The 17,871-nt window shown below is 46.2% G+C and overlaps 1 protein-coding gene across 1 annotated transcript in view; it reads left to right on the top strand.

Annotated features, from left to right (window-relative positions):
* NLE1 (notchless homolog 1) overlaps window positions 1–17,405 on the top strand; it is a 24,720-nt gene extending 7,315 nt beyond the window's left edge. The window contains exons 5-12 of the mRNA XM_015827157.1: window positions 733–830; window positions 8,975–9,167; window positions 10,279–10,414; window positions 12,091–12,137; window positions 13,424–13,626; window positions 14,631–14,790; window positions 15,847–15,917; window positions 16,736–17,405. Coding sequence (XP_015682643.1) covers window positions 733–830; window positions 8,975–9,167; window positions 10,279–10,414; window positions 12,091–12,137; window positions 13,424–13,626; window positions 14,631–14,790; window positions 15,847–15,917; window positions 16,736–16,748 — 921 coding nt within the window. The 3' untranslated portion in view covers window positions 16,749–17,405. The remainder of the gene's footprint in view (window positions 1–732; window positions 831–8,974; window positions 9,168–10,278; window positions 10,415–12,090; window positions 12,138–13,423; window positions 13,627–14,630; window positions 14,791–15,846; window positions 15,918–16,735) is intronic.
* The last annotated feature ends 466 nt before the right edge of the window (window positions 17,406–17,871 follow it).

Below are 17,871 nucleotides of genomic sequence, written 5' to 3'. Positions count from 1 at the left end.
CGTGAATGTTAGCTGGAGGACTTTGGGCCAGTCACCAGGAGACTGGGAGTTCTAGTCCCCCGTGAGGCGTGAATGTTAGCTGGAGGACTTTGGGCCAGTCACCAGGAGACTGGGAGTTCTAGTCCCCCGTGAGGCGTGAATGTTAGCTGGAGGACTTTGGGCCAGTCACCAGGAGACTGGGAGTTCTAGTCCCCCGTAAGGCGTGAATGTTAGCTGGATGACTTTGGGCCAATCACCAGGAAACTGGGAGTTCTAGTCCCGCGTAAGGCGTGAATGTTAGCTGGAGGACTTTGGGCCAATCACCAGAAGACTGGGAGTTCTAGTCCCGCCTTAGGCGTGCAAGCCAGCTGGGTGATTTTGAGCCAATCACCAGGAGACAAGAGAGTTCTAGTCCCGCCCTAGCCATGAAAGCCAGCTGGGTGACCTTGAGCCAATCACCAGGAGACGGGGAGTTCTACTCCTGCCTTCAGCATGGAAGGCATCTGGGTGACGTTGGGCCAGTCGCCAGGAAACCGGGAGTTCTAGTCCCGCTTTTGCCAGGCAAGCCAAAGTCCCTCTCTTTTGGCCCAATCCACCTCACAGGGTAGCTGTTGTAGGGAGTGTAGGAGGAGGAAGGTCTATTAAGCATGTCCACCGCCTTGAGTCATTTATAAAAATAAGGGAAGATACAAAACACACACACACAATTTTGAGAAAGTGTTTCTTAACGTGTCCCATGTACCTTCTGCGCAGATAATGCTCTGGGATCCAAGCACCGGGGCGCAAATTGGCCGCATCCTGGTGGGACACTCCAAGTGGGTCACGTCGCTCTGCTGGGAACCTCTGCATTTGTAAGTCCTCCCCCGCCCCCCCTACCCTCTTTCCTGGCTCTGCACTTCTAAACTAGGGGAGCTTAAATTAACAATCGTGGCTTAAAATTTAATCATGGCTTAAATTGCAGTCGTGGCTTAAATTCTTTTTTTTTTTTTAATAAAACTTTTATTAATTTTCTAATTTTACATTTAGATATTTAAAAAGCAACGTGGTGGCTGGGTTAATCAATAGTTCAATAACATACAAAAATTTTTAACACAAATCTCAAACTACATCCTCCAATATTTCCTCTCTTTCCCCCTTAATATGTACTATCTCATATTTAAGTTCTTATTATATCAACTAAATAAAAACATCATTATTATATATCAATACGTTTTTAGCTTATACATATCTTAATTACTTTTACATTCGATCTTTACATTCAATCAGTGTATGGCTTGAATTCTAATCGTGGCTTAAATGGCCATCGTGGCTTAAAACACAGGTTTAGCTTAAATCCCCACCTTGCCTTTAAATCGCAGTTGTGTACAGGCAGTCCTTGACTTAACAGCAGTTCGTTTAGTAACGGTTCGAAGTTACAACGGCGCCGAAAAAAAGGGACTTGGACCCTTTTTCATACTTAGGACGATTGCCGCATCCCCAACAGTTACCTGATTTACATTCGGATGCTTGACCACGGGTTCATATTTAATAATAATAATAATAATAATAATAATAATAATAAAGTTGGAAGGGACCTTGGAGGTCATCTAGTCCAACCCCCTGCTCAGGCAGGAAATTTACGACAGTCGCGCCATCCCGGGGTTACGTGGTCCCCTTTTTGCGACCTTCTAACAAAGTCAAGGAGGGAAGCTGGATTCACTTAACAACAGCGTTACTCATTTAACAACGGCAGCGATTCGCTTAGCAAACGTGGCAAGAAAAGTCGTAAAATGGGGCAAAACTCCCTTTAACAAATGTCTCACTTAGTGACATAGATTTTGGGCTCTATTGTGGTCGTAAGTCGAGGATTACCTGTAATTATTTCTTTCCTATAATTCCTGTAGTTTTCAACTGCACTTCCACCTAAGGTGCAGGAAAAAAAAAAACCCAAGCCTGTACAGGGAGTCCTCAACTTACAGCAGTTTGTTTAGTGACCGTTCAAAGTTACAGCGGCACTTTTTTACCGTCAACAACCTTTGTAGCGTCTCCATGATCACGTGATCAAAATTCAGCCGTTTGGCAACTGATTCATACTTATGACCAGGGTCACATGATTCCCCATTGGCGACCTTTTGACAAGCAAAGTCAATCCGGAAGCCAGATTCATTTAACAGCTGGGTTACTAACTTAATCTACTGCAGAGATTCGTTTAACAATGGCGGCAAGCCAGGTTGTAAAATGGGATGAAACTTATTTAACAAATATCTTACTAATGACAGAAGTTTTGGGCTCAATTGTGGTCGTGGGGACTCCTGTATTCAGCACCCTAAACGCCTCAAAGAAATTCAAGATGGAGGCCGCCGCCATTTCTCTTTTCTCCTTCAGCAACAAGAGAAGGTTGCATTATTGAACATTTGCCTGGTTTTGATTATTTTTAGGGCAAATTTTATAGCTTCTCTCCATCTACCTGTCTGTCTATCATGTATCCATCTATCTATATCTACCTATCATTTTTATATCTATCTATCTATCTGTCTATCTATCTATCTATCTATCTATCTATCTATCTATCATGTCTGTTTATCCATCTGTCTCTATGTCCATCTATCTGTCTATCATATCTCTCTCTCTCTCTCTCTCTCTCTCTCTCTCTCTCTCTCTTCTATCCTATCCCGTCTGTCCATCTATCATCTATCTCTTATCCGTCTATCTATCTATCTATCTATCTATCTATCTATCTATCTATCTATCTATCTATCATCTATCTATCATCTCTCTCTATCCTATCCTATCCCGTCTGTCCATCTATCATCTATCTCTTATCCGTCCATCCATCCACCCACCCACCCATGTCTGTCTGTCTGTCTGTCTGTCTGTCTGTCTGTCTGTCTGTCTGTCTGTCTGTCTGTCTATCTATCTATCTATCATGTCTGTTTATCCATCTATCTGTCCATCATCTGTCTGTCTCTGTCTCTCTCTCTCCTATCCTATCCTATCCTGTCTGTCCATCTATTATCTATCTCTTATCCGTCCATCCATCCATCCACCCACCCATGTCTATATCTATCTATCTGTCTGTCTATCTATCTATCTATCTATCTATCTATCTATCTATCTATCTATCTATCTATCTATCTATCTATCTATCTATAGATTCTATCTATCTATCTATAGATTCTATCTATCTAACTTTCTCTCTTTCTCTTTCTTTTTTTAACTCTGCCTTCAGGAACCCCGAGTGTTGCTATTTAGCCAGCTCTTCCAAAGATGGCAGCGTTCGAATCTGGGACACGGTAGCCGGCCGCTGCGACAAGATCCTCACCAGCCACACACAGTCGGTCACCTGCCTCCGGTGGGGAGGGGACGGCTTGCTGTATTCCTCTTCACAAGACCGCACCATCAAAGTCTGGAGAGCCCAAGATGTAAGTCACTCAGTTGTGGGGAATCGGTCAGCCTACCTACAGATTGAATAAATGAAATTAAAAAATAGGTTAGCACCTCTTCCCTTTTTTCCAAGTCTGCATGTTGTCCCCATCGTTGTTTGGGTTGGCCAGCAAGGCAAGGCAATTCATTTATTACTATTTTATATATTGGTTTGCATCCCACTTTTATTATATTGTCACATAACTCAAATTATTATGTCCAACACACCTTCCTCCCTATAACAACAACCCTGTGAGGTAGGTGGGGCTGAGAGAGAGTGACAGGCCCAAAGTCACCTGCTGGCTTTCATGACTAAGGGAGAACTTGAACTCACCATCTCCTGGTAATTGACCAATAGTCACCCAGCTGGATTTCATCTCTAAATCAGAACTAGAACTCACCGTCTCCTGGTGATGGCCCAAAGTCACCCAGCTGGCTTTCATGTCTAACGCAGAACTAGAACTCACCATCTCCTGGTGATTGGCCAATAGTCACCCAGCTGGATTTCATGCCTAAGGGAGCACTATAATTCCCCATCTCCTGGTTTTTAGCCCAAAGTTACATAGCTGGCTTTCATGCCTAAGGCAGAACTTGAACTCACCGTCTCCTGGTGATTGGCCCAAAGTCACCCAGCTGGATTTCATCTCTAAATCAGAACTAGAACTCACCGTCTCCTAGTAATTGACCAACAGTCACCCAACTGGCTTTCATGTCTAAGGCAGAACTAGAACTCACCGTCTCCTGGTAATTGACCAATAGTCACCCAGCTGGCTTTCATGTCGAAAGCAGAACTAGAATTCACTGTCTCCTGGTGATGGGCCCAAAGTCACCCAGCTGGCTTTCATGTTGAAAGCAGAACGTCTGGTGCCTTAACCTCTAGCCCAGGTGGTGCTTCCTGTCTCCTCCCCTGGGAGGTCCAGATAACAACCACATTCGGAGGGATGGGTCAAGCGGGCTTAGCCTCTGTTCAGATGAAGGGGGTCTCTCTACAGAATGAAGGAAGGAAAGGGATTGAGGCCTTGCTTTTTTGTCCTTCTCAGGGCATCCTGTGCCGCACCTTGCAGGGCCACGCCCACTGGGTCAACACCATGGCGCTCAGCACGGATTATGTCCTCCGGACGGGAGCCTTTGAGCCGGCCAAAGCTTCCGTCAACCCCCAGGATGTGAGCGGATCACGTAAGAACATCTGGCACTTTTGAGTTTCCTTGTTCAGTGTTTCTCAAACCTTGGGGATTTTAAGATGGGCGGACTTCAACTCCCAGACACGCCCCAGCCAGCCATGCTTTAAGATGGGTGGACTTCCACTCCCAGAATCCCCCAGCCTAAGGCCGCATAATCGCCATTTGCAACCTTCCCTGCTGTTTTTCCAAAGGCAACACCAATGGGGAAGTCAGCAGGGAAGGTTGCAAGGTGCATGGATAGGTCTCCCCACTCATGGACCCTCTCCCGGCTCCTTGGCGCTTCTGCCACGCCAGCCATCGACACACCCTCCTCTGCCCAGTAGCAACCACTCACTGCCCTGAGATCTGCTTTCAAACTGCTGGGACTTGCCATTTCCTGCCGGCTTCCCCAATGACTTTGCATTGGGGAAGCCATCGGGAAATTGCAAGGAGCTCTTCGCTTAACCGCCCACCGTCCTTGCTTAACGACCGCAACAGGGGCTGCTGGGATTGCCGTCACTAAGAGAGGCAGTGACGAGACATCATGCTTTGTGAACACATTACTTAGCGGTGGAAATTCCAGTCTCTGAACAACCAGATTTAGTAACAGGTGTGTCCCATATAGCAGGGCTTTTCAACCAGTGGTACGGGTACCACCTGTGGTACATTGGCACCTGGTAGGTGGTACGCGACCATCCCAGAAAAGTGGTAGCGGGGGAGGGGAATGAGCTGAACCGGTGGCAGCACCGCACAAGCCTGAGCGAGAGACGGCTGGAGCTGCAGGGCTGTCAGGGCTCAGCGGAAGCGCCAGGATCAGCGCCAGGCTCCGGCTGGAGCTCGGCGCTGATCCTGGTGCTTCTGCTGAGCCCAGAAGAAGCACCAATCAGCTGGAATGTTGCAGCCTCTCCAGGGTCTTGTGACTTACATTCAGATGCTTGGCAAGTGATTCATATTTATGACGGTCACAGTGTCCCAGGGTCATGTGAAGTGACCAAAACCTGCTGCAACCACCCAGCAGACGGGGGGAATAAAAACCAAACACCCCTCACTCCACCCCCGCTGCCAATCCTCAACAGAAATGCTCACAACAATGAAAACCTCGGACAGGAGGAAGAGTGCCACCGGGCGGGCAGGCAGGTGTCTTGCTCGGCTGTGGTTTGGGGGGCACTTTTTTCAGTGTCATTGTAACTTCAAACAGTCACTAAGCGAACTGTTGTAAGTCAAGGACTACCTGTACTTTATCGCTTTTTTCCTTTTTTNAATGTTAGCTGGAGGACTTTGGGCCAGTCACCAGGAGACTGGGAGTTCTAGTCCCCCGTAAGGCGTGAATGTTAGCTGGAGGACTTTGGGCCAGTCACCAGGAGACTGGGAGTTCTAGTCCCCCGTGAGGCGTGAATGTTAGCTGGAGGACTTTGGGCCAGTCACCAGGAGACTGGGAGTTCTAGTCCCCCGTAAGGCGTGAATGTTAGCTGGATGACTTTGGGCCAATCACCAGGAAACTGGGAGTTCTAGTCCCGCGTAAGGCATGAATGTTAGCTGGAGGACTTTGGGCCAATCACCATAAGACTGGGAGTTCTAGTCCCGCCTTAGGCGTGCAAGCCAGCTGGGTGATTTTGAGCCAATCACCAGGAGACAAGAGAGTTCTAGTCCCGCCCTAGCCATGAAAGCCAGCTGGGTGACCTTGAGCCAATCACCAGGAGATGGGGAGTTCTACTCCTGCCTTCAGCATGAAAGGCATCTGGGTGACATTGGGCCAGTCGCCAGGAAACCGGGAGTTCTAGTCCCGCTTTTGGCAGGCAAGCCAAAGTCCCTCTCTTTTGGCCCAATCCACCTCACAGGGTTGCTGTTGTAGGGAGTGTAGGAGGAGGAAGGTCTATTAAGCATGTCCAGACCGCCTGGAGTCATTTATAAAAATAATCAGGGGAAGATACAAAACACACACACACCATTTTGAGAAAGTGTTTCTTAACGTGTCCCATGTACCTTCTGCGCAGATAATGCTCTGGGATCCAAGCACCGGGGCGCAAATTGGCCGCATCCTGGTGGGACACTCCAAGTGGGTCACGTCGCTCTGCTGGGAACCTCTGCATTTGTAAGTCCTCCCATGCCCCCCCCCCCACCCTCTTCCCTGGCTCTGCACTTCTAAACTAGGGGAGCTTAAATTAACCATCGTGGCTTAAAATTTAATCGTGGCTTAAATTGCAGTCGTGGCTTAAATTTTTTTTTTTTTTTTAATAAAACTTTTATTAATTTTCTAATTTTACCTTTAGATATTTAAAAAGCAACGTGGTGGCTGGGTTAATCAATAGTTCAATAACATACAAAATTTTTTAACACAAATCTCAAACAATAACCTCCAATATTTCCTCTCTTTTCCCCTTAATATCTACTATCTCATATTTAAGTTCTTATTATATCAACTAAATAAAAACATCCTTATTGCATTTATCAATAGGTTTTTAGCTTATCCATATCTTAATTACTTTTGCATTCGATCTTCACATTCAGTCAGTGTATGGCTTGAATTCTAATTGTGGCTTAAATGGCCATCGTGGCTTAAAACACAGGTTTAGCTTAAATCCCCACCTTGCCTTTAAATCGCAGTTGTGTACAGGCAGTCCTCGACTTAACAGCAGTTTGTTTAGTAACTGTTCGAAGTTACAACGGCGCCGAAAAAAAGGGACTTAGGACCCTTTTTCACACTTAGGACGGTTGCAGCATCCCCAACAGTCACCTGATTTACATTCGGATGCTTGACCACGGGTTCATATTTAATAATAATAATAATAATAATAAAGTTGGAAGGGATCTTGGAGGTCATCTAGTCCAACCCCCTGCTCAGGCAGGAAATTTACGACAGTCGCGCCATCCCGGGGTTACGTGGTCCCCTTTTTGCGACCTTCTAACAAAGTCAAGGAGGGAAGCTGGATTCACTTAACAACAGCGTTACTCATTTAACAACGGCAGCGATTCGCTTAGCAAACGTGGCAAGAAAAGTCGTAAAATGGGGCAAAACTCCCTTTAACAAATGTCTCACTTAGTGACATAGATTTTGGGCTCTATTGTGGTCGTAAGTCGAGGATTACCTGTAATTATTTCTTTCCTATAATTCCTGTAGTTTTCAACTGCATTTCCACCTAAGGTGCAGGAAAAAAAAAAACCCAAGCCTGTACAGGGAATCCTCAACTTACAGCAGTTCGTTTAGTGACCGTTCAAAGTTACAGCGGCACTTTTTTACTGTCACAACCTTTGTAGCGTCTCCATGATCACATGATCAAAATTCAGCCGTTTGGCAGCTGATTCATACTTATGACCAGGGTCACATGATTCCCCATTGACGACCTTTTGACAAGCAAAGTCAATCCGGAAGCCAGATTAATTTAACAGCTGGGTTACTAACTTAATCTACTGCGGAGATTCATTTAACAATGGCAGCAAGCCAGGTTGTAAAATGGGATGAAACTTATTTAACAAATATCTTACTTAATGATAGAAATTTTGGGCTCAATTGCAGTCGTGAGGACTCCTGTATTCAGCACCGTAAACGCCTCAAAAAAATTCAAGATGGAGGCCACCGCCATTTCTCTTTTCTCCTTCAGCAACAGAGAAGGTTGCATTATTGAACATTTGCCTGGTTTTGATTATTTTTAGGGCAAATTTTATAGCTTCTCTCCATCTACCTGTCTGTCTATCATGTATCCATATATCATCTATCTATATCTACCTATCATTTCTATATCTATCTATCTATCTATCTATCATGTCTGTTTATCCATCTGTCTATCATCTCTATGTCCATCTTATCTCTCTATCATCTGTCTCTCTCTCTCCCTCTCTCTCTCTCTCTTCTATCCTATCCCGTCTGTCTGTCCATCTATCATCTATCTCTTATCCGTCCATCCATCCACCCACCCATGTGTCTCTCTCTCTCTCTCTTTCATCTCTCTCTATTCTATTCTATCCCGTCTGTCTGTCCATCATCTATCTCTTATCTGTCCGTCCATCCATATCTATCTATACTATGCTATGCTATGCTATGCTATGCTATGCTATGCTATGCTATGCTATGCTATGCTATGCTATGCTATACTATACTATACTATACTATACTATACTATACCCTGTGTCCATCATCTATCTCTTATCCATCCATCCATATCTATCTATCTATCTATCTATCTATCTATCTATCTATCTATCTATCTATCATCTCTCTCTCTATTCTATCCTATCCCCTGTCTGTCCATCTATCATCTATCTCTTATCCGTCCATCCATCCATCCATCCATCCACCCACCCATGTCTATCTCTATATCTGTATCTATCTATCTATCTATCTATCTATCTATCTATCTATCTATCTATCTATCTATCTATCTATCTAACTTTCTCTCTTTCTCTTTCTCTCTCTCTTTTTTTAACTCTGCCTTCAGGAACCCCGAGTGTCGCTATTTAGCCAGCTCTTCCAAAGATGGCAGCGTTCGAATCTGGGACACGGTAGCCGGCCGCTGCGACAAGATCCTCACCAGCCACACTCAGTCGGTCACCTGCCTCCGGTGGGGAGGGGACGGCTTGCTGTATTCCTCTTCACAAGACCGCACCATCAAAGTCTGGAGAGCCCAAGATGTAAGTCACGCAGTTGTGGGGAATTGGGCAGCCCACAGATGGAATAAATGAAATTAAAAAATAGGTTAGCACCTCTTCCCTTTTTTCCAAGTCTGCATGTTGTCCCCATCACTGTTTGGGTTGGCCAGCAGGGCAAGGCAATTTATTTATTACTATTTTATATATTGGTTTGCATCCCACTTTTATTATATTGTCAAATAACTCAAGGCAGTGAACTTGTCCAACACACCTTGCTCTCTATAACAACAACCCTGTGAGGTGGGTGGGGCTGACAGGCCCAAAGTCACCTGCTGGCTTTCATACCTAAGGGAGGACTAGAACTCACCGTCTCCTGGTTTTTGGCCCAAAGTCACATAGCTGGCTTTCATGCGTAAGGCAGAACTTGAACTCACCGTCTCCTGGTGATTGGCCCGAAGTCACCCAGCTGGATTTCATCTCTAAATCAGAACTAGAACTCACTGTCTCCTGGTGATGGGCCCAAAGTCACCCAGCTGGCTTTCATGTCTAAAGCAGAACTAGAACTCACCGTCTCCTGGTGATGGGCCAACAGTCACCCAGCTGGCTTTCATGTCTAAAGGAGAACTAGAACTCACCGTCTCCTGGTGATGGGCCAATAGTCACGCAGCTGGCTTTCATGCCTAAGGGAGCACTATAATTCCCTGTCTCCTGTTTTTTAGCCCAAAGTTACATAGCTGGCTTTCATGCCTAAGGCAGAACTTGAACTCACCGTCTCCTGGTGATTGGCCCAAAGTCACCCAGCTGGATTTAATCTCTGAATGAGAACTAGAACTCACTGTCTCCTGGTAATTGACCAATAGTCACCCAGCTGGATTTCATGTCTAAAGCAGAACTAGAACTCACCGTCGCTTGGTGATGGGCCCAAAGTCACCCAGCCGGCTCTCATGTCGAAAGCAGAACTAGAACTTACCGTCTCCTGCTTTCTCGTCTGGTGTCTTAACCACTAGGCCAAGTGGTGCTTCCTGTCTCCTCCCCTGGGAGGTCCAGATGGCAACCACATTTGGAGGGCTTAGCCTCTTTTCAGATGAAGGGGGCCTCTCCACAGAATGAAGGAAGGAAAGGGACTGAGGCCTTGCTTTTTGGTCCTCCTCAGGGCATCCTGTGCCGCACCTTGCAGGGCCACGCCCACTGGGTCAACACCATGGCGCTCAGCACAGATTATGTCCTCCGGACGGGAGCCTTTGAGCCGGCCAAAGCTTCCGTCAACCCCCAGGATGTGAGCGGATCACGTAAGAGCATCTGGCACTTTTGAGTTTCCTTGTTCAGTGTTTCTCAAACCTTGGGGATTTTAAGATGGGCGGACTTCCACTCCCAGAATCCCCCAGCCTAAGGCCGCATAATCGCCATTTGCAACCTTCCTTGCTGTTTTTCTAAAGGCAACACCAATGGGGAAGTCAGCAGGGAAGGTTGCAACGTGCATGGATAGGTCTCCCCACTCATGGAGCCTCTCCTGGCTCCTTGGCGCTTCTGCCATGCCAGCCATCGGCACCCCCTCCTCTGCCCGCTCACACACCATCTCCTGCCCAGTAGCAACCACTCACTGCCCTGCGGTCTGCTTTCAAACTGCTGGGACTTGCAATTTCCTGCCGGCTTCCCCAATGACTTTGCCTTGGGGAAGCCATCGGGAAATTGCAAGGAGCTCTTCACTTAACCGCCCACCGTCCTTGCTTAACGACCGCAAGAGGAGCTGCTGGGATTGCCGTCACTAAGAGAGGCAGTCACGAGACATCATGCTTTGTGAACACATTACTTAGCGGTGGAAATTCCAGTCTCTGAACAACCAGATTTAGTAACAGGTGTGTCCCATATAGCAGGGCTTTTCAACCAGTGGTACGGGTACCACCTGTGGTACATTGGCACCTGGTAGGTGGTACGCGACCATCCCAGAAAAGTGGTAGCGGGGGAGGGGAATGAACTGAACCAGTGGTAGCACCGCACAAGCCTGAGTGAGAGACGGCTGGAGCTGCAGGGCTGTCAGGGCTCAGCAGAAGTGCCAGGATCAGCGCCAGGCTCCAGCTGGAGCTCGTTGCTGATCCTGGCGCTTCTGCTGAGCCCAGAAGAAGCGCCGATCAGCTGGAATGTTGCAGCCTCTCCAGGGTCTTGTGATTTACATTCAGATGCTTGGCAACTGATTCATATTTATGACGGTCACAGTGTCCCAGGGTCATGTGAAGTGACCAAAACCTGCTGCAACCACCCAGCAGACGGGGGGAACAAAAACCAAACACCCCTCACTCCACCCCCGCTGCCAATCCTCAACAGAAATGCTCACAACAATGAAAACCTCGGACAGGAGGAAGAGCGCCACCGGGCGGGCAGGCAGGTGTCTTGCTCGGCTGTGGTTTGGGGGGCACTTTTTTCAGTGTCATTGTAACTTCAAACAGTCACTAAGCGAACTGTTGTAAGTCAAGGACTACCTGTACTTTATCACTTTTTTCCTTTTTTTTTTTTTTTTTTTTTTTTTTGCCATCAAGTTTTTGACCCCTTGCTAGGTGACTGGTGGTATTCGGATGTTGCCATATCCTAAAAGTGGCACAATGGGTGAAAAGATTGAAAAGCCCTGACATATAGCATCAATCGTGTTAACTCTCAAGACTCGTTTTTCGGCTATGTATTCGAAATGGACTCCGATTAGTTTTTGGTGTCATTTTTGTATAACTTGGCATTTTGGGTGTTGCTGCCGCTATTACATTGTTATTGTCGTCCTTGGGATGGTGACATTGTTTGGTGGGTGGTACTCCTTGTTTCGAGAACGGGACGTCGGAATTTTATTTTAACGTGTGTCATTGTGCATGCAGATAAATAACAATTAAGGTTATCTTATCCAATTAATGACCGTCGTTACGCAAGAACTACCTGTAATGTCCACACATCCTATTTATGCTTTGCTTTGCTTTTCCTACAGTGGCAGAGATCAAGCAAAATGCACTATTGAGATATAATCAGATCAGGGTAAGAGTCCCAGATTTATTTATTTATTTATTTTAATTTTTTTGCAACTGGACATTGGATATTTAAGATGGGCAGGTCTTCCAAAATTGTTTTGCATTCTTTGTGTGAATTGACTTACCGCGCTTCTGCAGTAAACCTAGCTTGTCGCAGTCAGACCACAGCTGATCATGATGCTGTGTGCTTCAGTTTAAAAAAAATATATTAGCTGCTGTCCAATATTTTTTTAGAACACATTTTAAAATTATTGGATGGACCTCCTGTTTTGTGTGTGTGTATCTCTGAAGGCTACAAAGGAGAGTGAGATTCAAATTAAATTTATGACTGTGAATCTTAATTTTAGAAGGGATTAGACTGAACCAGCTGGCTGGGTAGATCCTTAAATCAGAATATTCCACGTAATCATTTTGCTGCCAGTCTCCATGTGGAATAGAGGCAGTGCTTGATCTATGACCACAGAACTTCAGTTGCTAAACAAACTAATAATAATAATAATAATAATAATAATAATAATAATAATAATAATAATAATAATAATAATAATAATAATAATAATAATAATAAAGTTGGAAGGGACCTTGGAGGTCATCTAGTCCAACCCCCTGCTCAGGCAGGAAACTCTACATCATTTCAGACAAATGGCTGTCCAGTCTCTTCTTAAAAACTTCCAGTGTTGGAGCATTCACAACTTCTGGAGGCAAGGAGTTCCACTGATTAATTGGATTAATTCTCACTGTCAGGACGTTTCTCCTTAGTTCCAGGTTGCTTCTCTCCTTGATGAGTTTCCATCCATTGCTTCTTGTCCTGCCTTCAGGCGCTTTGGAGAATAGCTTGACTCCCTCTTCTTTGGGGCAGCCCCTGAGATATTGGAAGATTGCTATCGTGTCCCCCCTCGTCCTTCTCTTCGTTAAACTAGACATTCCCAATTCCAGCAACCGTTCCTTATATGTTTTAGCCTCCAGTCCCCTAATCATCTTTGTTGCTCTTCTCTGTACTCTTTCTAGAGTCTCAACATCTTTTTTACATCGTAGTGACCAAAACTGGATGCCGTATTCCAAGTGTGGCCTTACCAAGGCCTTGTAAAGTGGTATTAGCCCTTCACATGATCTTGATTCTATCCCTCTGTTAATGCAGCCCAGCACTGTGTTGGCTTTTTTGGCAGCTGCAGCACATGGCTGGCTCATGTTTAAGGGATTGTCCACTAGGACTCCAAGATCCAAGTAGCTGTTAGGAGAGTTGCCTTCAATTTCATAACCCCCTTTTTTTTCTCTCTCTCTTTTCTCCCCCAGGGCCAAGGACCGGAAAGGCTGGTCTCTGGATCAGATGACTTCACCTTGTTCCTTTGGCTTCCGGCAGAAGATAAGAAGCCCTTGACCAGAATGACAGGCCATCAAGCGCTGATCAATCAGGTCCTCTTCTCCCCCGACACCCGCACCATTGCCAGCGCATCCTTCGACAAGTCAATCAAGCTGTGGGATGGACGGACCGGGAAGTAGGTTGGGGTTTTTTTTCTTCTTCCTTCTGGAACGTTCTGGAGATCTTCCTTCCTTCCTTCCTCTGGATCCCCTCGATCCAGATGTAGTGAGATGGATGCTGTGGTTTTCTGGAGGACGTTTCTGGAGTGACGCCTGGTGTTCAGGATATGTTCTTGTTCAGGGGTCTCCAAGCTTGGCAATTTTAAGACCTGTGGACTTCAACTCCCAGAATTCCTCAGCAAGGTGCTGGGGAATTCTGGGAATGGAAGTCCACCCATCTTAAAGCATGCCGGCTGGGGAATTCTGGGAGTGGAAGTCCACCTCTGTTGAAGCAGGCTGGCTGGGGATTCTGGGAGTTGAAGTCCACCCCTCTTAAAGCAGGCTGGCCGGGGGATTCTGGGAGTTGAAGTCCACCCCTCTTAAAGCAGGCTGGCTGGGGATTCTGGGAGTTGAAGTCCACCCCTCTTAAAGCAGGCTGGCTGGGGGATTCTGGGAGTGGAAGTCCACCCCTCTTAAAGCAGGCTGGCTGGGGATTCTGGGAGTTGAAGTCCACCCCTCTTAAAGCAGGCTGGCTGGGGAATTCTGGGAACTGAAGTCCACCCTTCTTGAAGCCTGCTGGCTAGGGAATTCTGGGAGTGGAAGTCCAGCCCTCTTGAAGCCTGCTGACTAGGGAATTCTGGGAGTGGAAGTCCACCCATCTTAAAGCAGGCTGCTAGGGAATTCTGGGAGTGGAAGTCCAGCCGTCTTGAAGCAGGCTGGCTGGGGAATTCTGGGAGTGGAAGTCCAGCCCTCTTAAAGCAGGCTGGCTGGGGAATTCTGGGAGTTTGCACATAAAATGAATGAATTTGAATTTGAATTAAGATGAATTCATTCATAAAATTAACTGAAAACTGTTCAAACCGGTCACTAAAAAAATGGTTGTAAGTTTGGACTGCCTGCAATAAGAAAATAAAAACGGGGAGACTTGGGGAAATGAGGGGAGCAGGCAATCCCCACCGTAACTGGCTTTTTCTGACCGCAGGTATCTCACCTCCCTGCGTGGACACGTCTCAGCCGTGTACCAGATTGCGTGGTCGGCCGACAGCCGCCTCTTGGTCAGCGGAAGCAGCGACAGCACCCTCAAAGTGTGGGACACCAAGACGCAGAAGTTGGCCGTTGACCTGCCTGGACACGCGGATGAGGTATGGCGGGTCTCCCCCATCTCGGATTCTCTTGGGGTGCCTTCCACGACATAAGCTGGCTGGAAGAAGGATGGGGTTTGTCCTCATCATCTAGAACAGGGGTCTTCAGACTTGGCCCTTTTATGACTTGTGGACTTCAACTCCCAGAATCCCTCAGCCAGCGTTGCTGGCTGAGGAATTCTTGGAGTTGAAGTCTACAAGTCATAAAAGGGCCAAGTTGGAAGACCCCCCTGATCTAGAACGGTGTTTCTCAACTCAACCACTTTGAAATACTGTATATGGACTTCAGTTTCCAGAAATAACCCTTAGATATGGGGTGTCCACCCATCTTAAAGCAGGCTGATTGAGGAATTCTGGGAATGGAAGTCCCCCCATTTTAAAGCACGCTGGCTGGGGGATTCTGGGAGTTGAAGTCCACCCCTCTTAAAGCAGGCTGTCTGGGGAATTCTAGGAGTTGAAGTCCCTCTTAAAGCATGCTCCCTGGGGAATTCTGGGAGTGGAAGTCCTCCCATCTTAAATCATGCTGGCTGGGGGATTCTGGGAGTGGAACTCCACCTCTCTTAAAGCATGCTGGCTGGGGGATTCTGGGAGTTGAAGTCCTCCTTTCTTAAAGCATGCTGGCTGGGGAATTCTGGGAGTTAAAGTCCATCCATCTTAAAGTATGCTGGCTCGGTAATTATGAGAGATGAAATCCACCTATCTTAAAACATGCCAGCTGGGAAACTCTGAGACTCAAAAGTTGCTAAAGTTGCTGATGTTGAGAAACACTGATCTGGGGACCAACCAGTGAGGGGTAGGAGTGTGTAGACTGCGTTGTATTGTACCAAGCATTCTTTTACAGGCTGTTTTCCTGGATGGCAAATTACCAGCGATTGAGTGGTATCAATTTTCTAGTCCTCAAGATGGGTTTGAAATTCCATTAATCAGGTCTTCGAGAAACAAATTTCCTGTTTTCTCCCTTCTTTGGGGGATGGGGAGGCAGGGGTTCAATTTAAAGTTGTTTCAGCTTCTTTATTGCAAGGGTTGATCTGCTTTCGCGATATATTCCTTTCCCAGGTGTTTGCGGTGGACTGGAGTCCCGATGGCCAACGGGTAGCAAGTGGAGGGAAGGACAAATGCCTCCGGATGTAAGCTTCCCCCTCCCCCCCACTTCCTCTGCGTTGTTTTGTTGTTAGTTGGGAAGTCGTGTCCGACCCATCGCGACCTCGTGGGCAATGTTCCTCCAGGCCTTCCTGTCCTCTACCATCTTCTGGAGTCCATTTAAGCTCATGCCTACTGCTTCAGTGACTCCATCCAGCCACCTCCTTCTCTGTCATCCCCTTCTTCTCTTGCCCTCCATCTTTCCCAGCATCGGGCTCTTCTCCAGTGAGTCCTTCCTTCTCATTAGGTGGCCAAAGTCCTTCAGTTTCAACTTCAGGATCTGGCCTTCTAAAGAGCAGTCGGGGTTGATCTCCTCTAGGACTGACCGGTTTGGTCGCCTTGCAGTCCAGGGGACTCGCAGGACTCTTCTCCAGCACCAGAGTTTTATTAAGATAGTCAAATTCAAATGTCGCTAGAGGCGGAGGATGTCCCAGGCCTTGCCACATCTGGTAGAGTTTGCACATGTAATTTTATGCACATTTTATTTTTTTTCTTTATTCACGTCTATGGAGATTCTCAGCCCTCCAGGTTGTGGTTGTCCCAAAGCTGCTTTTTCATGAGGCAACTGGACTTTCTTGTTTTTCTCTGAAGATGTTTCGCCTCTCCTCTAAGAAGCTTCTTCAGCTCTGACTGGGATGGTAGGGAATGGAAGGATCCAAACTCCGCTCCCTTCTGGCATTGATGATATTACCTAGTTTTACATTTTACTCTAATCCAATTTTTCTCAACCTTGGCAGTTTTCAAATGTGTGGACCTCAAGACCAAAGTTATTCAGCTTTTTTTTCTTTTCTTTTCTTTCCAACAGATGGAGACGATAGCGGAAGGACTGAAGATCAACTTTTTAAAATTCTTTTCTGACCCTTACTTTGGTCTCCTCCTCCTCCTGTTTTAGGGAAGATTTGGAGGGTTTGAGATCGGGGCCATTGTGTGCAGAATACTTGCAAAGAGCATCCTTTTATATTGGAAAACTATACTGAATATTTTCGTCCATGTTCATATCAACACGGATGCTACAGCGCAAGCAGGAAGACCTTCAGATCATTTCACCTTAAGTAATGAACTATGCTGGTCAGGAACAAGCCACCATTCCCTTGCTTTGGACGCCCATCAATAAGATGGATATCAATATCTCATTCCCTCTAATAACAAACTCTGAGATGAGTACAGAACAATTGGGACTCTTGACAAACGAAAGGAAGGTTTCGTTCAGGTTTGGCTGAACTTAAATATTTAGATCACTTTAAAAAAAAAGAGAGAGAGAGAGAATTATCCAGGAAGACCGAAAAACCACCAGAAAAAAATTCAAGAAGGAACTGAAGATATAGCACAAGGTAGCCACAATTTTGACTTAACGTTTGATAAAAATGAAGAAGCAAAGATGGAATGGAGGTCGCCCAAAGAAGGATGGAGACTGGCGGAAAATCTGCAGCAGTTAGGATAGGATTACTGTACGCTGCAATGTGGGGTTGTTGTTTTTTTTGCAGATAATATTTCTTTAATTATATCCTTTTAAGTCACATCTCCGGTTTTTAAATCAAAACGTATTAGCAGCGATACAGAAATTAAAAATACAGGTAGTTCTCACTTAACGCCCCAGGGCGAGCAACTCTGTTGTCAAGGTGCATGATGGTTAAGCATGGATAATAATAATAATGATAAAGTTGGAAGGGACCTTGGAGGTCATCTAGTCCAACCCCCTGCTCAGGCAGGAAACCCTATACCATTTCGGACAAATGGCTGTCCAGTCTCTTCTTAAAAACTTCCAGTGTTGGCGCATTCACCGCTTCTGGAGGCAGGTTGTTCAACTGGTTAATTGTTAATTGTTGCTTGCTGTTTTGGGATAACCCTGTTCCTCTCCCATCCAGTGGGTTCTCTTGCATTATGGCTGTAAGGAGGAAAGTTGTATTCTACAAGTGATCCTCAACTTACAACCATTCATTT

Source organism: Protobothrops mucrosquamatus, unplaced genomic scaffold (assembly GCF_001527695.2).
Source record: "Protobothrops mucrosquamatus isolate PMUCROS unplaced genomic scaffold, P.Mucros_1.0 scaffold3534, whole genome shotgun sequence".
NCBI lineage: Eukaryota > Metazoa > Chordata > Lepidosauria > Squamata > Viperidae > Protobothrops > Protobothrops mucrosquamatus.
This window is presented reverse-complemented; position numbering and strand designations above follow the sequence as displayed.